Source organism: Choloepus didactylus, chromosome 12 (assembly GCF_015220235.1).
Source record: "Choloepus didactylus isolate mChoDid1 chromosome 12, mChoDid1.pri, whole genome shotgun sequence".
Classification (NCBI taxonomy): domain Eukaryota; kingdom Metazoa; phylum Chordata; class Mammalia; order Pilosa; family Megalonychidae; genus Choloepus; species Choloepus didactylus.
The window spans coordinates 67,387,533-67,411,450 of record NC_051318.1 but is presented as its reverse complement, the minus strand read 5'-3'; the positions used below and the strand labels follow the sequence as shown (position 1 = coordinate 67,411,450).

General features: G+C 32.1%; 1 protein-coding gene across 3 annotated transcripts in view; it reads right to left on the bottom strand.

Annotated features, from left to right (window-relative positions):
* Positions 1 to 23,918, bottom strand: part of DACH1 (dachshund family transcription factor 1) — a 406,379-nt gene that overhangs the window by 102,164 nt on the left and 280,297 nt on the right. For 2 of the 3 annotated variants that reach the window (XM_037800620.1, XM_037800621.1), the window contains exons 4-6: positions 21,104 to 21,276; positions 8,714 to 8,849; positions 5,216 to 5,353 (exon numbers count right to left, since the gene is read on the bottom strand). In XM_037800620.1, coding sequence (XP_037656548.1) covers positions 5,216 to 5,353; positions 8,714 to 8,849; positions 21,104 to 21,276 — 447 coding nt within the window. Of the gene's footprint in view, positions 1 to 5,215; positions 5,354 to 8,713; positions 8,850 to 21,103; positions 21,277 to 21,713; positions 21,870 to 23,918 lie in introns of all 3 variants that reach the window. The other variant, XM_037800622.1, reaches the window with a different exon arrangement.

Genomic DNA, 23,918 nt, shown 5'->3' with positions numbered 1-23,918 from the left:
CAGAGCTTTTGCAGTGCACATGAAATCTACCACCTACTTTAGAAAGAGTTCTGGGATCCAGAGAACTTTGATGTTGTCCAGTGTTATGCATCATGGAATTAAAAGTATCAGCATTAAGTTCAACATCTTTATTTCACAGACTTGGAATGTGTAGGTCACATAAGTAGTTATTTGGGGGATGGGAGTATTTTGTAACAGACTTTGAGATATGCAATATGCAAGAGCAATTATGTTTAAAGAATAAAAGTGAAGGACAAATTGCATGTTAGAGAATTTTAAAAATGCAAAATACTCATGGTTCTATAATGTGTTAACACTATCAAAGTACAGAAAATTCTAACAGAAAGTTACTTCCAGTGTATGTACATCGACATAGTCACATGAGATACTGACTGAACAACAGGTTCATATTTGTGATATATTTATATATAATGTTTACTATTAATTAAATTGTTTAATGTCAATCTAGAATTTAAAGGAAGGGAGCCATTTTTGAAGATTCAAACTTAATTTGAATAAAGCTAAAATCCTTAAGCAATGAGAAATGTTCAAAACATATTTCCACAAACTTTAGAGGAGTGATGGCACAGCATTTTTTTTAAATTATAGAATCAGGTGTACTGAAGGAAAATGGTCCAGAAAGTTGGATGTTAATAATAAAATTTTAAGAGAGGAAAATCAAATATGGCCAGTTTGCTAACTACTTTTTTGCCTTCCATGCTCTATCCTAAACTTCACTGTGCCAAAATGAAAACCTTTATACACAAGGAAGTGAAGCATTGGAAATCTCAAACACTACCCATCCAACTGAAGAAATGTTCCCTCAAGCAAATCCCTTGTATTACTTGCCTCTTCTTAAATTAGTCCTGCTTCTAAAATGGCTGGTGTCCTACAGAAGCCCTAAGGGGAAGAAAAAATATCCACCTTCCTTAGGAAAACAAACAGAGAGAAAAACCTTGACTTTAAGGAAAACTAGGCTGCAAAAGAATAAGTTATGTACAATAATAGCAGAGCAAGAAAGAGACTATTTTTGCACCTCATATGGTTTCTTTCACATATCTTTCAGTAAATATTTACTAATTGATTATATCCATTTTGGAATATTAATCCAAGACTGAAAAACACCAATGTAAACTAGGTATCCACAAGTTAGTCAACAAGTATAAATGCTTACATTTCAATAATTAGAAGACACTTGTATTAAAGGCTTATCTGCAACATACATGTGTATTTTGGTAAATAAAAAAAAAAAGGTATATCCCATAACAACAAAAATGAGCTTATGAAATTATACACAAGATGAGAAACTTGCTCCAAAATCTGTTGAAAGTAGCAGTAATTTAAAAAATATCCAAAAACAAAGTATGCAAGTGAAGACATCACCATAAATTTGTCAATGGACAAATATGTGGGGGATAAAAAGAGTACAGCATCAGGAAACAGTGAACCTGTTTATATTATTCAAATGTCAGTTAATACTGAGTATTCTGCCATATTTGGACAGAGGGAAAAGATCAGCCATGTTTTCAAAACTCAGAAATTTTCTATCTAGGAAACTTAGAATATGTTTAGAAAAAGTTAGAAGTCAAGAATAAGACTGTTTTTTTATGGCATACTAGGTGCTGTGTTAAAAGTTTTCCTCAGCATATATCTTTGATGATTTTAGCCAAAGTTCATAATCTTAAAAGCATTTCTCTTTAAATTTTGAATGGCTACAACAATATTATATGTCTATTAATTTTTGAAACACTGCCTTCATTTCATATTTATATGTTGAATACACTTTAATTAAACTCTCCCTAGGCCCTAAATCATATTAGATAATTTTTATTTTCAAAGTGAGTGCCTGAATTTACTCATTATTAATATTTCTGAATTCTAATGCTGGAAAACTACTGCTTATTCAGCTGATGAAGTCACTTAAATTTTTTGTATAACAGAATGGAGTCAATTGCTATTTAATATTAAGATGTTAAAATGCTTAAAAGTTACAGATGATTAGTATTTCAGGCCAGAGTTATTTTCAGCATACAAATGAATTTGGCTATCTATTTTTAACATCAATGTTTTCTTAAGAATTATTGCCTTTTGAATGATTTAAGGTGGTAGACAGCAAATTACATATAAGAAGTTCAGCCTAAAATGACACAAACATATAATTAATTTCTCTACAAATGTCTCTAAATAAAGTCACTTGTTTCAATGCATATATGTGTAGTAAAAAAGTTACAGGGCTAGTATGAAGCACATGATAAATGTAGCTATGAAAGAAAACAATTTTTAATTTAGTAGACTCTATCAATCTAGAAAACCTATGAATATTTACTATTAATTCAGTATGCTGAAACATAGATAAAAGAGAGCAAGCACATACAAGAAAAAGAGCAACATAAAACATTACAATGGTATCAAAATGTATTACAATTTCCATGACTGCATAACTATATATGAAATCATGCGATGAGTTCAATGATAGTTTCACATATCTAGGAAAAATATTAAAATAAAAACTTACTTTCCTTTATAAAATATACATTAAAATATCTGCAAACTGTTGTGTAAGGTCAAGGTCTTTGCTCTAACAGCAAAACCATTTAGAAAACTTCAATGTGATAAGAAGGACCATTAGTAATACAATAAGATTTTATGTATATTCATGGTCAGAACGTTCTGCTATGTTTCATATAAATGTTCATTTTAAAGGTCAGATAATTCCACCTTTTGACTTACTATTAACCCTTAAAGAGTGTAATCTTCACTGCCATTTTCCATTTTTTTAGGGATTCAGTTCAGATCAGTATGCATTCACAGACTGCCTAGTTTGTGTAAACAAATGAACACAGATGACTCCGAGGATTTACAGTCTAGTAATGGAAGCAGACCATTGAAGAAATAACTTCCAACAGAAAGACAGATACTGTTCTGGGGTGCAAAACTGTTGCGGACAATTTTGTTGGGTATAGGGACATGGGAAAAACACAGGTGGAGCTCTTAGTTTGACCTGTATATAGTATTTCAGTAAACACATCCTAGGGCAGACTAATAATAATGATAATAACGGTAATGATAAGAAGTATACTGAACTCATGGAAAAAAGAGTTATGAAAATTATGTGTGAACTCAACCTGAAGCAACAGATTGTACAAAGCCCTTCACTTCAAAATTCCAGTCAGATTCATTATTACAATCATGTTTGTTTCGTGCCTTTGGTGTTCTCTTTACTACCACCACTGTAATATTTCATTCCCAGCTCTTCCTCATCAGAGTTCTGAGAGAGGAATAAGCCCTAATGTCCTGACATCCATTGCATATCATAAATTAACTTCTCTCCTATGTATCTCAAAAGGAACTAGCTATGTATCACCTTAGGATAGTTGAGAAAAGAGTCCCTCAAATAATTTTCTGTAGGACTCTATTCTCCTGCAGAGAGTTGGCTGCATACTCCATAAAACTAATCCTTACACTAAATACTATACTTAAAATTTACATCTTTTATGAAGCTTTACATTTTCTCACTATGCTCATTTTCATAACATCGCTTGCATGAATTTTGATGAAATATAAAATGTATACTTCAAAATATATATAAGGCACAATAAATGTAACATATATTTTTTCTTGTTGAAGAAAAACTCACAGAAAATACTGAAATAGAAGTTTAGAGATCATCTGGCCCAGTGATGCAGTGCATATATCCCACTTGGCTTAGTAATAACAATGTCATGTTACAAGATAAATTATTAGAAGGTTGCCTCAATGTTGTTCTTCCTCAATCACCCCTAGATTTTAACATATACCTAGAAAGGATTGTGATTTTCTCATTGACAATTCCATAATATAGATAATCCAATTTGTAGAAAAATTTTATTCTTTCTCCCTAAGGAACTCAGTAGAGCTATTTTCATGTTGAATGGGAAAAGGTTTTATGTAATCACTTAAAATCTTTTTGTGGAGTCTCTATTGGAAGACAACGGTTGACACTCACTAACTTAGTCTCTCTCCAATCATTTCATTCTGACTTATTATTTAAATATACAGTTCTGTTTATATAGGCCTTGCTACAGCTATTATATTTATTTTTTGACTAATTGTGTCTTATGTGCATGTTTTCCAAATAAATAGTTCTTATTCATGATGTTGATTATTTGATATTCATGTCTAAAAGGAGAGTCAAGTTTCCAACCTATATTAACAAAAACTGGGAACTATTAAGTTAAATTTGAATTGTTCATCCAAAGAATATTTGCTTTATATTCCTAGGACCCAAATAACATGTGACCTGCATTATGAAACAGGTTGATACAAGAAAAAACAGCCATACATTACTACAAGGAAACTTTAAATATTATATTTAACTTTTTTGAAATCATATAGTTATTAGATGATTTCAGACTTGGAAATGAAACTTCAAATACTTTTACATACAGAAGAGCACTGTCATTCAGTAAATAATTGTCAATAAATTAAATAATTTTTTGATAATAAACCAAAGATTGAAAAAAAAATATGAAGTAGCTCCCATTTTCACAATTCAAAACTTATAGTTTGAAAATATGCATTTGCATTTAAAAGAATACAAATTTAACTTTAATATGCATACTAAAATAATATATCAATTTCTTCATGAAAGTACTTCATTAAATAGGGCATGACAATAGACATTTCTGCCTGTGAAAAAGGCTTAAACTAACAAGACCTAAGTAGGAAGCTCTAATATTTGCACAACTTTGTTATTTACTGATAAATCTGTTACATAACACTTTTGAAAAAAACTACAAGAACATTGACTGGTAAGATTCATTTCTATTTACTTCTTGGCCTACTGGCCACGCATCTTTTAATCCAAATAAGATTTACAATAATCCTTTTCATATATTTGTTGCTCTATCATGCTAAGTAAAGCGACAATTGGCCGTGAAGGCATTGAGAAAGACAAAGAGTAGACCTTCAGGAACTCAGAGATAACAACTGGCAAACAAGTCTTTTCTTTTATTAATGCACTGGAAAGTAAATTGTCACCTACCTGACACAGAAGAGAAAGCTGCAGGTCTTCATTCATACCTCTTTTTTATTAAAAAGGCTTCATTTTTACTTAATATCATGGTTTTATAAAAATGTTTATATGCTTCCCTATTACATGATATAAAAAATATACATGATTCCTTATTGAAATCTGGTTCATATATTGAACAGGATAAACATGGCCGAATATTACCTTTCTCAATATGCATCCGGCTTTTTGACTCATGTCCCATGTCATGACCAGCCAAATCTCCCTCTTTAGGGCCAGGGAGTACATTTGGTGATAAACCCATCAGCATCTGGTTCATGGACAACCCATTCTGGTGGACAGCTGTTCAGCCCGAAACAAAAGAACAAACACAGAAGCATCATAACACGCAAGGTTCAAATAAATTAATTAAACTCTTTTGGACTCAAAAGTAAATAAAATAGCATGATATAACTTTATAATGTATTGCTAAAAACACTGAGAATAAATAACCCTAGTAATTATTGAAGATAAGCAGAAACATATTGAAAATGAAACTATTCCATCATACTTTCACATAAAATATAATGTGTTTTTAATATATCTGGAATAATTCTGAATGGCCATGGTACTAAAACCACAACCAATGAAGTATTTAAGTTTTAATTTAATAAGTCAAATTTTAACCCAGCACATAATTTCCTTAGTTAAGCAAGAACACAATCTTAACATTAGAGTCTTCTTTAACAGTATAATGCTAAAACTTAATAATTTTGCAGCGACCTGAGAGGGCAAATATAGAGTTTTCCAAATTTGTGGGTATACAACATATTAAGGCACTGAAATCACTGGTTCAATAGTCTTGTTCTTATTCTACCCAATAAAATACAAAACTTCTTAGATATCAAAGTATTTTTTTAAAAATTGATTTGGAAATCAACCTCAAAAGTAAAAGTGTTCAGTTAATATCTATTAAATGGTCAAATGAATAACAATAATAATCACTTCCTTGAACTTTTAACATTAATCTGTCAAAAGGATAACATAGATGATCAAACACCTTTATGACTTGCATAATCCAATCGATAAATTTACTTAATATAATACCCATGAAAAGCTTGGTTTTGTGCAAAAATTTAAGAAGAAGAAACATTCCATAAAACCTTAGCCTCCTGAAAAAAAAGAAATTTTTAATTTATCATATGAATACATTAGAAAATACCATTTGGCAATCATCTCAGTAATAATTGAATTGTCAATGAATGATAACAAAACTAGTGAATGGAAGTCTGATGAAGAACAGAATATTTGCATGGTCTTAAGATATCTCCCTACAACATACTTAACTACAAAAGCAAAATAGTAAATTTACAGTGGAAAAATCTGGCAGACACCATCTTCCATCTTAAACACATGATAAAGTTAATATCACCGGTACAGAGAAATATCATATGCCTTCTTAAATGATATGCTGACAGGACACACTATAACATCTGTGTGATTCCTGCCAAAAATGTATAACCTAAGTCTAATCATGAGGGCACATAAGAAAAAAAAAAATACCGATAAACATTCCACAAAATAAACAGCCTGTACTCTTCAAAAATGTCAAGGTCCTGAAACACGAAAAATGACTGAGAAAATGCTCCAGATCAAAGGAGATTAAGGAGATAATGACAACTAATTGTGATGTGTGATCCTGGATTGGCTTCTGAACTGGAAAAGAAACTGTGTTGCTGAAAAAACATTAGTGAGGAAACTGGTGAAATTTGAATAGGGATTGTAGTTTAGATAATAGTACTATAATAATGTTTATTTCCTGATTCTGACTATTATGCTGTGTTATATAATAGAAAATCCTTTTTTGTGGAAAATAAACAAAGTCTTTCAGGTAAAGAGGAATTATGTCTATGACAGGAGCACTAAGGGGTCATTTATGCCTTTATAGAGCTATCTGTCTCAGATATTAACTAACTGATTGAATGAGGGAATCTGGGTAGTGAGTATGTAAGAACCTCTGTATTATTTCTGAAACTTTAATATTAGTGTAAAATTATTTAAAATAACATGTTAAAAAAGAAATATGCCTAAATGTATATATGCACACATATGGCTATATTTGTGTGTGTTATGTATGTATGTACATATAATCTGTATGTGTGTATTTCCAGTTGAAAAATTAATGGTAGTCCATGCATGTAAAATTCTCTCTGTCTCTATAATAAATAAAAAAGAATACAACCATTAATAAAATCATATGAATATATATCAAAACTCTTCAAAATCTTCCCCATCTATCCATAATTCATTCCATTTTAGTATTATGAAAAAAATGATATTTTTCTTTCTCTAAAAGGACAGTATCTTTCCTGCAAGATCTTATAAAAGCATTAGAAATAAAGCCACTATTCATAATTCAATTTTTGATTTTAGTGTCAGCATTGCGTAAGAGAATATAAAAAATAGTTTGTTTGAAAAACAATTTTGAAGTAATGGGAAATGAGGTTCACCATCCTCAGGAATTAGCATTTGCTTGGGAATAGCTATCAAATAATATATTCAGTTTTAAACATACACAGTTACCACTATCTCTTTAAAAATCAGAGCATGTGTTTTAGAAAGGCCAAATCAAGTATTTTTATTTACTATTACGTTAAAATGTATCACTGCCAATAATTGGCCATTTTTAATTTTTAAATGGAAATTTTATACAATTCAACCTAATATTTATGTTTTTCACTCCAACAGAGTTCAGGTTAAGGATTTCTGCTTTATGCAAGCATTCCTTTATAGCCTGATAAAGACAGATTTTAGGAAATGTTTTCCTGTTTTGACAATATTTTCAAGAGAAAATAATTCCAATAATTTTTGTGTAAGTGTATGAAGTCTACACCATAAATAATAACTAAATCCTGGAAAGAATACAATAAATATTGGTTATATCAACCAAGATATTCACTTTAGATGTATTCATTTTATTGGAAAAATAATCCTAGATTCTTAAAACAGAGACAAAATAGCCAAATGATTGAATGGAATTTTAACTCTTAAATTTCTTGACCAAGAGGACCAAGATTAAACATTCTGAAAATGTGATCATGAAATAAAACATAGTCCTATTTTCTAAAATTAAGTAACAATCTATGACAATAGTATGCGCTATTGACTGTTGGTGATGCAAATCCTAAAATTTAATCAGTGCTTCAATTTCTTCAATCCACTTGATTACGTACATGCCTAATAAATATATATATATATATAATTTGAATCGTATTTCTTTTATTCTTATTTGTGGATATTGTAGTGAATGCAAGGATGAATGTGAAACATTAGTGAATTACCAAACAAAATGGCCGAGATAGGATTGAAGGAACGAAGGTGAATAATCCATAAACAGTACACTCAGGTACTAGTTATTTGAAAGTTGGTGGTGTTTACTTCAGAAACTAATCTAGAAAGTTACTTACTTTCTCGAACTGTTTCACAGCTCAAATCTTTATGTGTGGCATCAACGAGAGGGAGTTTATATCAGAACCTGTTAATGTAGCATCATACCTCAAGATATTGCAAACTGGGAAACATAATTTTGAGAGATGGCTATTGCTACAGAGCTTCAGAACATGATACATCTGAGATCTATTTGGAATGAGAGCATTTTGATTAGAAAAGCCAGCTGCACCTAATAAAGTTTAAAATGGTGACAAGTGAAAGTATGAGACCTACGGATTCTGTCTGAAGAGCTCTCAGTCCGCGCCGGGGAGCTGGACACGCTGCTGCTGCGATGCGATGATGGGTGACTGCCAGGCCTGCGGCCCTCCTCAAGAGACGGGGCGGGCGAGGGGCTGTCGGGCACGCGCTCCTACGCCATCACAGGAGGGGCAGGGGAGAAAGAGGTAAATCCATTGGACTTTTACTTAATGAATGTTGATTTTTCTTAATACTATCTAAATATGAAGAACGGTAAACACATTATTTCATCGGCATTTAACTGTATTAAAAGATGCCTTTGATCTTGAGCAAAGCTAAACAAAAAAGGGAAAGACTAGCTAAGAAATAATAGGTTAGCATCACTGTGTAAAGACAGATGTCAGCCTCCTCTAGGGAGAAAAAATAAAAGCAAAGAAGACAACCAAAAATCTCCAATTTAGTGCCCATTAGGCAACAAAGAAATAACAAAACAATGCAGGGTTTCAATTTTAGATTATCATCAATTTAAAGAAATCTTAAAGTATACTCTTATTGTTTCAGCAAGTGTCTATGGACCATTTAGCACACAGATTATCAATGTGACAGATAATAGTAATACCAGAGGAGTTGTTAACAGGGATTTCATCATGGTCCGTCTCTGGACACAGTCGGATGGTCTCATTTTAAAGCCCATGCAATTGCAGTATCAACATTGGAATAATTTTCTTTGATTCTAATAATATTCAGGCTACCTACCTACCCAAAGCTCCAATTCAATTTTTAAAAATATGTATGAGGAAAACATCATGAGCTCTGTGTTAATTGTGTCCCAGAGAGTCTTGGTATCATATTTTCTGATATTATTTCTACATTATGCATTATGCTGAGGCTCCACTCTATACCTCCCCAGGCCTTGACTAAGCTCTGTCCCTTCTTCATTAGACCAAAGTGCAGGATATTGTATAAATTCCTATAATAAGGTATTACATGAAGTTACCTATTAAGAAATAAGGTGCCCACTCATTAACATTTTATGTTTTGAGCAACAACATATTTATAACTTCAGAAATTTGCACATAGGCCTTGAAGAACTCTCTTTTCAATAATTAATATAATTCTTGTTAGGATGCAAAGGTGAAAAATATTTAAAAAGACAGACTATGTTTAAATTCTAAAACCAAATTTGTCAATAAATGCCTTTTTTTTTTTTTCTGATTTTAAGCTCATAGTTGTGAATCATATAATGTAGGCAGAGACGAGTTAGGAAGCAGAATCAACTCTCAGAACCAAGCTCTTATAGGTGGCTTAATATTTTCAAAATATCAATGACTAATTTAATGTGGAAAACAAAGATGAAGCCCAAGGCTCTGTACTACCAGTGAAAATGAGAGTAATGCACTAGAGGTTCCACTAGCCCAGCTGGAAAGTTCTTACATAGGCCTATACCCGAGCTCCACTCCCAGAGATTCTGATTTACTGGGTCTGATGTGGGGCCCAGACATCAGCATTTTTTAAAGGTTCTCCAAGTGATTTCAATGTGCATCCAAGATTGAGAACACTGCCCCAGCTTGTCCCATAGCCTTGTAATTTTACATCCATGCATATTGTCTGTCAGTATTTTCAGTAGATAGACTGAGGCTTCATTTTTGAGGAACTTAATGACAAACAAAATTAAAATAACCAAACCCTCTTCCAAAATTCATAATATAAAACAGTATCTTGATATATTTTCCGTGCAATAAAGTCATAGCAAAAGACTTGCAAGATGGACCAATATTGTAAAGGAAAAAGCAAAAAAAAATCGACTCAATTTTACTTTCAAGGGTTGCAATGAATATTAGAGTTTTGTTTTAAAGATACTTCAATGTTAGAACCTTTGAGATTGGTCTAAAATGTGTGGTTTGGCTAATGTAGAGGAAAACAAAACCCACCAAAGAGATAGATACATTGAATGTTGTATTATAGCACTAGCCCTTTACCTTAATTGCTTGGAGTTTCAGAATTAAGTGCTCTGTCAATTTTCTACAAAACTGCAAAACTGACTGATACTTAGGTAAATGTAAGCAACACACACTATGTTTCCAAACCCAACTTATGTAAGCTTCCACTCAGTAAACTGCAAATAACTAATACTCAGAGGGAGAGATATTGGGATTGAGATGATGGGAAGGAGAAGAAAGGAGAGGAGGAGAAGATACACACACATACACACACTCTCCAGATACTAAATTTTAAAACTAGCTTGTTCTGGGAAGCTTCTGGCATATCAAGCATTTGTAATAATAAAGGATGCTAAAGAAAGATGGTATCCAGCTGCACGATATGCAGATTAAAATATTTTGCAATCTATGTTTTAATAACATTAAAAAGAACATGTATTATTAGTTACTTTTCCAAATTAAACAAATCAAACATGCTTTGTTTCTAAAATGTCTAAGTTCCTTATTTTACATGGCAAACAAATGACCTAAATTTTAAAGAAACAAACACATATATGATTTAAAAGAGCAGAGAATCCACATCTGGATGCAAAAAGTTGCTTCCCATCTTGGAATTATAAAAGCAGCTGGGAATATAAATCTATTTTTCTTAATGTTCATCCCTATCCTAAACTGTGAGGCAGCTTCAAATGGAAACAAGGCTCATAACAAGTTTTTGCAATAACAAATCAGTTCTTGGCTTGTGTGTAGCATTCAAAGTTTGTATTCTGTATTTTTTGGAGTATATGCACATTTATATGAAGTATGGATTTATAAAACTGTATAGTAGAACTCCTTTATAATCTGCATAAATTTATTAATAAGCTTTTTGTATTAATTGTAGCATGCTACATACTTGACCAGAGATTAATTGAAATTCTGATAAAGAAGCACAGGGTTTGTATGATCCTACAAACCAAATACAGCCAACTGTTAATATTTATATTACACAGATATTCATGGTATTTACTTGAGACAGAATACTGCTATACTTTTACATAAGTAGAATATTCTAAACTAACCATTCTATTTTCTTCAAAAGGTTATTCACATAAATGTTTATCCATCAATGCATTTTAATATTCTTCTTAATAGTTATGTTAGTGATCATACTTGTAATAATGCATGTTTGGTTGAACAGAGATAAAGTACAATCCTGAAATCAATCAGTCCTTCTAAAATCATTTCACAAGTCTGAATTTCTTGTCATAATAGATTTCTTAGTGGTGTGAACAGAAAGCATGAGAATCTGATTTTTTTTCTGGATATCTAACTCAAAAAATATTTAAATATTTAATCCAAAAAAATCTAGCAACAAAGGTTTTGCCATTAAAAGCTATTCCTTCTTTATTCAAATTCATTTTTCACATAAGAATAAAAAATATTTCATTAGTCAATATATTTAATTGTCCAACTTTTCCATGAGGATTCCTTTCATTCAAGCATTAATTCATTCATGCATACGTACATCCAAAATACTCTAAAGATCACCTAATAAACTAAATAAAAAATAAACTACATTAAAATCTTAATGTAAAATGCATTTTAAAAGTAGAATTTTAAGGTTTAGAAAATACATGTAAAATAATAATGTTTAATTTAGCGTTAGTTTACTTTTACTTTAATTGTAGTTTTGTGACTAAGAATAAAGGCTACAAGGACAATATTTCATAGTTTTATTTAAAGAAAATATTTTAATTTATGCGAATTTTTGTGATTTAAAAGCTTAAGTAGTCAATAGAAACTTTCTATAAATTGAGACACAACATATTCAGTCATTTCACTTACTGTATAATTTCAATCATTGAAGCATGATGTATTGTTCTTAAAGGAATTTCATTAAAATAAAATCCATTGAGTAAGGACGATTTGAATACATTGTCGCACAATAAATTAATTTATTTCAACAGCTTAATTCTTTTATCATATTTATATGCTTGCCTTTCCAGAGTATGCAATAAGATGGAGAATAATGGAGACAGTAAAGAAATGCTTAGGAGAGAATCTCATAATTATTATTGAAACAAAATAGATAATGAGTTTTATTCAGACAATAAGAAAGAAGCAGTTCAGTGTCTTTAGGGAAACTATGTAAACTGGATTTATCATTTCATTTGTGCAATACCCTTTAACCTCTAAGATGGGCCTGAAGTAGGACAGAGAGGAAGAAGATTTAATTTAATACTTCAACACACTGCTTTATAGTCCTGCATCATAACTCCACCAATCAATAAAACACAATCTTTTGCAATGTTCCATCTTTATAAAACTAGCCACAATAATAAATGAAAATTTAAGAGGAATACTCTCTCACTGAAAAAAAAAGGACATACTAATAAACTAATGGTAACAGAATAACAATAAAGGAAAAGCTGCATTATTTGCCTCTGGGTAGAACAAGAAGTATTGGCCTCTACGGTAATTCAAAAACAATGATGGACTTCAAAAGCAATGTATTCTAAAATTCTAAAACAGAAAGGAAAAAATGTTCAGTACTATATACATGTGATTAATTAAACATTTTTAAAATTTCATGATCTCATCTGCCTCCCCTCCACGAAAAATATGCTGTACAGTTTATCAGGGTTAAATATTTACTTAGAGTGAGTCTAAATAATTACAACACATTTCTCTGAAGGCTTATTTCATTTAGCTTCAATTTATTTTACTCTCTTTTAATTCTCTTCATTTTTAATTTTTTTTCAGATAGAAATAGAGAGACATATTTCCTATACTAAATAAGTAATCTTGATTTACCTTTAATTTACCAAATTGATGAAGTTGACCAGTACTTTACTTAACCAGAACTCCTAAGCTGTGAGACAGCTCAAGACTTGCACTTATTCATTCAACAACTATTTGCTGAATAACTAATATATGCCAGGGAGTGGTATAGGCTCTGATGCTATATAAGTAAGTAAATAAAGCTGACAAAATTCCTTTCTCCCATGGAGAATATAACAAAGTGACAAATGTCATTAATGAAATCCAGAAACATTTACACTGATTGTGTGGCATCCAAATTCCCTTGCTCTGGAGACATGTACAGAGAAGACAAATAGTAAAATTGAGATTCTTGATTCAGAAAAATGTTAAGTACTTCTAAGAGGTCAGGTAAAAGCTGCTAACACACTTGCATCTGGTTAAGTATCAACCAGCCAATACTGAAGCTCCATCCTTGAAAGTCCTAAACTGAGGTTCGAAGGGATATTTGCTTTGGTTTATTTATTCTTCTTGATGATGGAGATCATGAAATATTCCATTTTACTGAAAATGTGAAACTGGTAGCATTCGTGGGTACAATCACATACAATTTTATTCTCCCTCTGTCCCTTCAAATTTATGCATCTGGATGTAAATTCAGACTGGTAACTCTTTGGTAATATAAATTTCTACTGTAAACTTTAAGTAGCAAAATAAACTCTCCATTCAGAAATTGTAATTCAACCCTACATAGTAACTAGCGCTTTGACCTTAATTAAAAGGTAGGATATGTTCCTTTCCCACAGCCAAAGGAAAGGAGAGTTGAGGGAGGAGAGCAAAGAGGGCAGGTGAGTTCTGACCTAGCTAGCCCTGCAGTTCCATTGATGAGTCTGGTTCATCTCTGTGTGCCTCTGTCCCCTAAATTTCCTGTATAATTAGATCTAGAGGATTCCTCAAGTTGATTCAAGTTAATATGGGGGCAAGACCACTCCACAGATGGTGATGCATGCTTCAATCAGGAGTACAATGTCTGTCTGCCCGGCTGCCAACCACCATTAATGATCATGGCCTAGATTCACTAGAGCTTGCATTTTGGTGACATTCTAAATACTCCACTCCTTATTAACTTATTAGCTGGAATGCTTCTATTTAACAGAAAGTTTCCCTCATGAATTATTTGTTTATTCTAAGGTACAGTTTGCATGAGAAAGGCAGGAAAGATTCTTGGTCCCTTCCTTTCATTTAGCCTTTGTTCATCCCTTTATTTGTCCCTTACAGGGCAAAATCAATTCACTAGAATTCTCCAAAAGTGAGCAACAATATTATTTTATAGTATTATTATAAACTCATGGATTTAAACGTATTTGGTACATAAGTACACTGACGTTATTATCCTTAGTGGTGGTTGTGTTTTACTAATTCTTTTTCTTGTTAGCATCTCCTTTTCATATTTAATGTCAAGACCCACATTGATACATAACGAGAACATACTTTTTTTCCTAAATCCAAGTAAAATTATGTGAAATAGATTTCTGTGAAAAGAATATGTCTCAAAGTGATGCACAAATCTAGAGTTATTTATTTTTGCCCAAAGAATAAACTATTTAGTAACTGAAAACAAACATGAGGCTTCTGATGTTACAAAGTGGATTTTAATCTACTTTGAGAATCAGGTCACTCTGGTTCTAGTTTTTATGATCTTAACTTCATGCAAGTAAACTGTTATTTACTAATATAATATTTTAAGAACTTGGATTGAAGGAACGTATTAGAGAATGGAAAATTTATAAATGGTATTTTTATTTTTAAATGGTTTGTTTAATATTTTTTTAAATAAGGAGACTGCCATAAAGTCTCCCGCTCTCTCTCTCTCACATGTACGCGCACACACACACACACACACACACACAAACACACACAGTATGTCAGTAGAGAAGATGAACACATTAAAGTCATGTTCTTATTCTCAGAAAATCTTATGGTTTGGGTGAAAAGATGTCTATTCCACAATGTGGAATAATTTAAATGTTGCCAAATTTCTTGAAAATAATTTTACATTATCCCAGAGGAACAATTAAATATTGTAAAAAACATATTTTTTAAAACACTGCATTGTACTACAAACCTCAAAGTCTTTGATTGAAAGAAACCAAAGTACAAAACTTAGGTGTGTTAAGTTTTCAGAATCATAGCTACTCACAAAATATGACTAAATAAGAATGAGAGAGAGTGATTTTACTATACAGTTGTGACTATATTTTACAAGTATGGCACCATTCCCCTGCAGAATTCTAGAACTTACTATTAGATGATTGTGAATACTTGGGGAAAAAATGAAACAGTGATAAGATGAAGGCAACATTGGTGTACAAAGACTTCTAAGCATTTTATAAATACCAGTGTAATCATTATAGCAAATTGATGAGATATGTACTAATATTTCCCCCATTAAACAGATATGGAACTTGTCCAAAATCATATGACTAGCAGGTGGTAGAACTGTAATACGAATCCAAGAAATCTTCCTCTGGAATCCATATTTTAAATCATTAAAATATGCTGTCTTTCTTCTTTTCTATTTTATTTTTATTTCAGCAAGAATCTTTTTTTTTTTCAAAATCTTTATGACTTCATTGTGGGTTTATTAATAAAAAGTGGCAAAAATATTCTTTCAATCAGGGAAATTTGGGGTTACTTGATGAATGGTGCCCAAAAAGAATCAATTAATAGAACATTTCAGCCTACTAGGAGTTTCCTAATGACAGCAATATTTGATCTTTTGATTTATATGATAATTTTTATTCTGTGATTTAAGATAATATAACAAATACATTATTTTAAAACTTGAAAATGATACAAAGATGGCATAAATAACTAATATAATAATTTGGAGTGCTACCATTCAAAAGTGCCTGAAGAACCTAAATCAACAGAATGGAAACTAAATAATATGGATGAATGCATATTTCTAATACAAGTAAAAGATGGAAAAAAACTGACTTAATAGAATTTCTTGTCAAAAAGGCATAAATTTATTGAGTCACATATTCAACTACCAAAAAATCTTATGAGTTATAAGATTTTAATATTCATCAAATATTGCCCAAATTGAAATTTGTGTTAGGCTCAGTTTATCTATACTAGTCAGTTTACTTTTGGGGTATTTTAGAGGAGAAGAAGGTCATTTAAAGAAATGAATGATCAGAAGAGATCAACCAAAAAGCTTGATGAAGAACTGTCAGAAAATATTAAAATATGCATAAAAAAGAAAACTTACAGGTACTTTAACAAAGGATAAAATATTTACATTGCTGGAACACAGAAGAATTAGTAGACATTTTTCTTCCTAGTAAACATAACAAAGTTAAAGTAAAAGCCAGGAAACGCAAATTTTATTTGATTAATGAATGACTTCCGTACTCTCAAATTTGCTGAAAAATAGAAGTGCCCTTCTACAAAAGCTTAGATATATGAAAATGGGTAGGGATGATGTAGGAAGTATTTTCACACCTTGGGGGAAGATGGATTATGTAACATCTAAGGTCTCTCCCAAGTCTATGGCTCTTCATATTCTTGAATGTTAAACGGTGAAGGTACAGGGCCCTCACTGACACACAAATAGACTAATACAGAGCTTACAATAATTCAATATATCCCTATAGACATTTAACTCTTGATGATTTAAATTAGAATTGTAATTGGCTAAACAGTATATGCCCATTTCCTCCTCAAAATTGCCTTACTAAAATATTTCCAAGTGTCCAAGAAAATCAGTCAGAGAAAGTATAAGTTCATTACTTTGGCAGACACCATGGAGACGACCGTTTAAAGTGGACAACAGTGCCATGATTGTACTGCCTTCATGTATCTAGTTTTCTTTTCCTCCAATGTTTTTAATTGCTTTTTTCCCCCACCCTAAATCCTGGGGCTCTATAGTGTTTCTCTGAGAGTTTAGTTTGAGCTAACTCAATTATTCACAGCCTAAGATGACAGCAGTTTGAGTTCATTGGAGTACTAATGCAAGGATCAGCAAACTATTTCTGTAAAGAACCATAGAGTAAATACATTTTAGGCTTAGTGGGCCACATGGTTTCTGTCTCAAATATTCAACTCTCCTTTATATGTGAAAGTAGCCATAGACATTTTGTAAATTAGAGTATGGTTATGTTCCAATAAAACTTTATTTACACTAAAATTTGAGTTTCATATAATTTTCTCACATTATGAAAATTTATTCTTCTCTCGATTTCTTCCCAACCATTTTAATATGTAAAAACCACTCACATCGCAAGTTGACTTTTGCTCCAGTATGGCAATCTGCCCACCCTGCTCTATCCATTGCATATATTGGTATGAATATTCCAATCAGAAATTATTAGGCTCCTCTAGTTTATAGAAACAAGAAACATATAGAATATTTTTAAAATACATAACTCTGAAGTTATGTCTTTGCTTCTCTTTTGTCCTACAAGTTGTTGCTGAAAAATACTAAGTTAAGTTTTTAATTGTATTTCTTCTCATTACTCTAAAAAGAAATGTAAATGGTGTATTCTGGCACATGGAATATCCTTCCAACTTATATTTTCCCCTCAAAGGCTATTTCTCTTGCTGTTTTTTTCATTCTTTCACACAGGAATAAATCGTCTTTGGTATTTAGCATTTCACTTTCAATTGGCCTTCATCCTTAAAATCTTTTCAGGCAAACAAACTTTGGAGGCACAATTTTAATTACCCACATGGGCCCAACACTGATTAATATTACACAGGAGTCAACCAATTTCTTTGGGGTAAAAAAATATGTCCCCAAGTTAAGTTTAATTAATATATGTCTTATAAGTTTACTAAATCCTACTTGTGCTAGTTTATAATATATAAATTTAGTTTGATTTATCAAATTTATCAGTCAGCTTACCAGTTTAGTACTGATGGTGAGTTAAAAGTGGTTTTTATATATTTAAATGGTTGGGAAGAAATCAAGAGAAGAATATTATTTTACGATACATGAAAATTATATGAAACTCAAATTTTAGTGTCTGTGAATAAAGATTTATTGGAATATAGTCATATTCTAATAACCTGATAATATTGTTATCTCTAGTATTTGGAACATCATAGCCTATTGCTTAATGCTTATACACCTATTACTTACTTATTCTTATTCTCTGAAGCTATAGCCTTGATTTTTCTTCAGTTTTACAGGAATCTTCAAGCACCCAAATGTACTAGAATTGCCTTATATATTTCTTGAATTGTGTTTACTTTTTGTAATCTTTATCAGGCAGAATCTAATTTATCACAGCTATACAGTACCTGCCACATCAGAAAAGGGCACCCTGATGCAAAAGGGCCTCTATGCACTTCCACCATACACAACTGAACTTCACTTTGATATTAGTAATGAAAAATACCAGCTCTTACTTTCTCAAGACAGTCACAATTAAAGCCATTGTTGCCTGCTGTTACCACCACCATTTACACCAACACAGTAAAAAAAGAAACAGAACTTCCTTTAATCTTTTCTGTAGCCAAGTTTCTGAAAAGATTCACTCCAATTGACTACAAAGTAGGATATTACTATTACTTAGTAGGTGTTGGCACCAAGATATACAGTTCCCTCACTGCCTTATTCACTTTTTTGCATTTTTTTTCCTTCCTTTCTGGGTCCTCTCCAATTCCTAACCTTAATTTAAAAAACCACAAGACCCTGTGGATTGCACTCCCTTTATCCAGTGTATGGATGGATGAGTAGAAAAATGGGGATAAAACCTAAATGAAACATAGAGTGGGATGGCAGGGGGAGTGATTTGGGTATTCTTTTTTTATTTTTATTTTTTATTCTGATTCTGATTCTTTCTGGTGTAAGGAAAATGTTCAAAAATAGATTGGGGTGATGAATGCACAATTATAGTATGGTACTGTGAACAGTTGATTGTACACCATGGATGATTGTATGGTATGTGAATGTATCTCAATAAAACTGAATTAAAAAAAAAACCTAAATATTCTATGAAACTTTTGATTCAAATTATGTGAAAAGGTATGTTTCGATTACTAGTTTCATCTTGTTGCAAGCACAATTAATATTGCATTAATATATTATATTATTGTATCACTCATGTGAATAAAGGTAATAACATTCTGAGGAAAAAGAAAAAAAAAAAAACACGAGAATGTTCCTGTCCTCCCAATAATCTAGACCTGTATTGTTTTATACAGGCCTCTTCCAGTGGAAGCCCAGCTACTCCTCCCGCTACCTAAACTTAGTCAACCAAGGATTTATTAAAGAAATCCACAGAATTCAATTATTCTAATTAACATTAGGTAGCACAAACAATTATCTTAATATGTGTATATTGAAAAAATAAAATAAAACAAGTCTCCTGATGTAAACTGTAGTCTTTTGGATCCAGGAATATAAAAGCCACCACCTCATATGCACGGTGTCTACAGGTCACAACTAAGATATCCAGTATGATTTAAATTGCTAAAATCTACTCTTCTGTCATATTATTGCCTTATTAATCTAAATCTAAATGAAATTATCAAAGGATGCCCCTGCTTCTAAAAAGCAAGGTATATAACTAATATTAAGATTATAAAGTAGTAGTAATCATTACCAATTCTTTTAATTAGCTTAATCACATCCTATAAATACTACTTAGTACCTTTTAATTTTTTAAAGTAGCCATTAAAAACCCAATGATAGGAATAAAAGGATTTCACCCCACAACCAAAATTTTTCTCTGTGATTTCAATGCATAAGGCAATGAGAATATTGAATTCTCAGCAATAATTGTTACCATAAATTACCATAGATCTAATTTTACACTGATACCTGATTAACAAATCATCTTGTAACAAATGTACCCTTTAAAAGTCTTTCAGAAAATGCAAGATTTTTTAAAAGTTCTGCTGTTCTCTGTTTTTTGGCTGACAATTTGGCACTGGCATTGTCTCATGTAAAGGTCTTCTGTGATATATTTTGTTATTTTTTTCCTCTGATAATGATACTTCAGAAAATGATATGTGGGACTGGTGCACATCTTTGCTTATAGAACCGCTATTTAAGAAAAATACCTATTTGCATATTATTCAACATTCTATGAAAATAGTAACAGGTCTTTCAGATCAGATTAGCTCCAGGGAGGTCCCCTAAATGCAAGTGTATTATACTCAGAAAAACAAAGTAAGGATTAGGTCAAATAATGGTAAGTCAGCATGAAGTATCTTTTAATTAATTTAAAAATGAATCTATAATTAATTTTCATATCTATTTTTTCCTCAGCCAATCTGAGCATTCACTTTTAGATGTGGAGACAGAGAATCAGAATAATTGAGTTACATGTCCAAGGTGACACAGCTTGTAAGTGGCAGACCCAAAATTTAACCCTGGTCTTCTGAAAACAAGTACTATTTTCCATATCTCACAGTTTGTAACATCTCACACACACATAACCATACACATAAGCACACACACAATTTGAAATATATCATTTGATTTCCTACGTTCATTTCCCTCTCAATAGATACAATAGAGAACTTAAAATCACTCTAGTGTGACTAAATATTGTACCCCAGGGGCTAATTACAATAAGTGACTTTTCTCCTGATCTGTTTACTATATACCTGTTTACTATCAGTTAGTTTTTCAGAACTGAAAATCACCTGAGTAATAAGACAGAGGAATTAAGAGATGGCGGCCCAGAGTGAACAAGCTAAAACAATTGTGGGAGAAAACAATCACCTTTATAACAGATGTCTCAGCTCTGGATGGGGGGCTCTGGACTTGTGCTGCTGCTGCCATGTTTGCAATGGTGCTGAGGTGGTTCATCTGGCTCATGGCCATGGTGACGGATGCTGGAGGTAGGCTGACAGGAATTAGAGGGTGGGGCATCATCATAAAAGGAAGTTCCAGTCCTATAAAAAATACACAAACATCATCATTGCTTTGATTCAAATAAAACTATGAAACATGGCAAAATCTCATTTATTAAAATCAGTCAAAACTGAAGCATACGAAGTGTTGTAATAATTGCAGTCAAAGGGAAAGTATTTCTCCTCAATATATGTCACAACGCCCACTCACCACAGGGAAACTGAGCTTAATGCTAACTAGTTTGGTGCTGTGGTTTATTGTATCACCACTCTTCATGTGTTTGATACAAATGGTCAATTTTTGCTTTATTATTCTTCTGATCAGTTTAAATCTTGTTTGAAATACTAGGGTTTTCTCTAACATCACAATTGTAATCTAAATACAGCATATTTCTTTATCATGTCCTATTTCACTATGAAGTAATTAAAGAAATCTTTTTGAAAACTACCATTTTTAGTGCTAAAAAATGCCATCGTACCATTTGGCAGAAGGTGGTTCTGCTGAAGATGGTTGAAAGGATGACTAACTGGAAGGCTATATACTCCAGGCATGCAGGGATGGATAACAGCAGCCTGAGATCCCTGGGTGGGGGGACAATGCAGTGTTTCCTTATCCCAAGAACCATCACTGCTGCCTGTGGGGAATGAATATAAATTATTTGGATACAATATTATTCCAAATTTTCTACTAATTAATTTGAAATGAGGTTTAATAAAGTATATCACATTTGGAGATTGGCAAACTTACATGATTTCTAGGAGAAAATGCTGAAGTAATTAAATTTCCCTCAACTGTATTTTCTTTCTGCTTTCATATTTGTTAAATATGATCCCCTCAAACTTTTGAAAACTAATATTTCTACAACATTTCAACCTATTTGTGGAGTTTAATCCTGCTTGACTACACATTTTAATATAAAGTGGGTTTTACTATATACCTAGAGAATTAAATATTCCTTACAACTTAAGCACACTGATGTTGATAGAATGCAAAGTTCACTTTGCAGTAAATGGTACCCTAATCATCATTCAGAGTTAAAGCACCTACTTTACTCCATAGCAGATTCTAAACATGGAATCATTAAATGTTCAGTTTGGCTAGATCTTATACAGAAAACCCAAAAGATCACTTTACAAAAGATTGTAATGTTGTCAAAGCAATAAATTAAATATGTGTGTATGGGTATCAAAAACTACATCAATTGGTGTGCCAGTTTGAATGTATTATGTCCCCCAAATGCCATTATATTTAATGTAATCTTGTGTGGGCAGACCTATTAGTGTTAAATAGATTGTAATTCTTTGAGTATTTCCATGGAGATGCACCCCACCGAACTGTGGGTGATGACTCTGATTGGATAATTTCCATGGAGGTGCTACCACACCCATTCAGGGTGGGTCTAAATTAAATCACTGGAGCCATATAAATGAGCTGACAAACAGAAGGAACTCTGTGCAGCTGTAAGTGACATTTTGAAGAGGAGCTACAGCCCAGAGGGACACTTTGAAGAATGCACAGGAGCTGAGAGGGGAGCTGCAGATGAGCGACAGTTTGAAGATGGCCATTGAAAGCAGACTCATGCTCCAGAGAAGCTGAGAGAGGACAGATATCCCAAGTGCAACTAAGAGTGACATTTTTGAGGAACTGCAGCCTAGAGAGGAATGTCCTGGGAGAAAGCCATTGTGAAACCAGAACCTTGGAGCAGACACCAGCCACATACCTTCCCAGCTAACAGAGTTTTCTGGACACCATTGGCCATCCTCCAGTGAAGGTACCCGATTGCTGATGTGTTACCTTGGACACTTTATGGCCTTCAGACTGTAACTGTGTAACCACATAAACCCCCTTTTATAAAAGCCAATCCATCTCTGGTGTTTTGCATTCCAGCAGCATTAGCAAACTAGAAAATTGGTTTTAGCTAAAGAGAAGCATAAATTTATGACTGTGGCAATGTCAATGACAAAATCAAAATACTATATTTGAGAACCTATATTTCAATATTGCTGACAATGTTTTACATTTAACTAGATCTTGATGTGCCTTAACAGATACTTCTTGGGAGGTGTTTATAAATCATTTCAGTTTAGGCATGTCCCAACATTAAATTAATTTACCATTAATTTATTTTTAACCTAAATTGTTGACTATACAAGCTATCCACTAAAAAGAAAATTCTGTAATGTCTGTCAGTTTCTGAGTTCATTTCTTAAATAAGAAAGAAAAAGAAAGGAAGAAAGGAAAGAAGGAAGGAAGGAAAGAAGGAAGGAAGGGGGAGAAAGAGAGAAAGAAACCCATATTTTCATAGAATATGCATGGAAAGAGCAAAGTTGGTAAAACTCCAATTTAAATCCTTCAGCTCTATTAAAAGCCTCATTGTAAAATCTCTATGACATAGTTTTTAATGAAGAATACTTAGTTACCACCATGATATTTTTCCATTTACTTTATGAAGACAGTTAAGGTTCAATATAAATTCAAACTCATTAGCTCAATTCTGTCTGGATCTTAGAGTAAATTGTTCAGAAGTGAGTAATGAAAACTCAATTCAAATGCTTCAGCAATCAAACAAAGCAATTTTATTAAACAATGAAAAGAATCAATTAAAATGGATATCTTTATTATCTTTATTATTTTACAAGAAATCATGACAGCTTTTGGTGAAGAAAAAGTTTATAGCTTAATA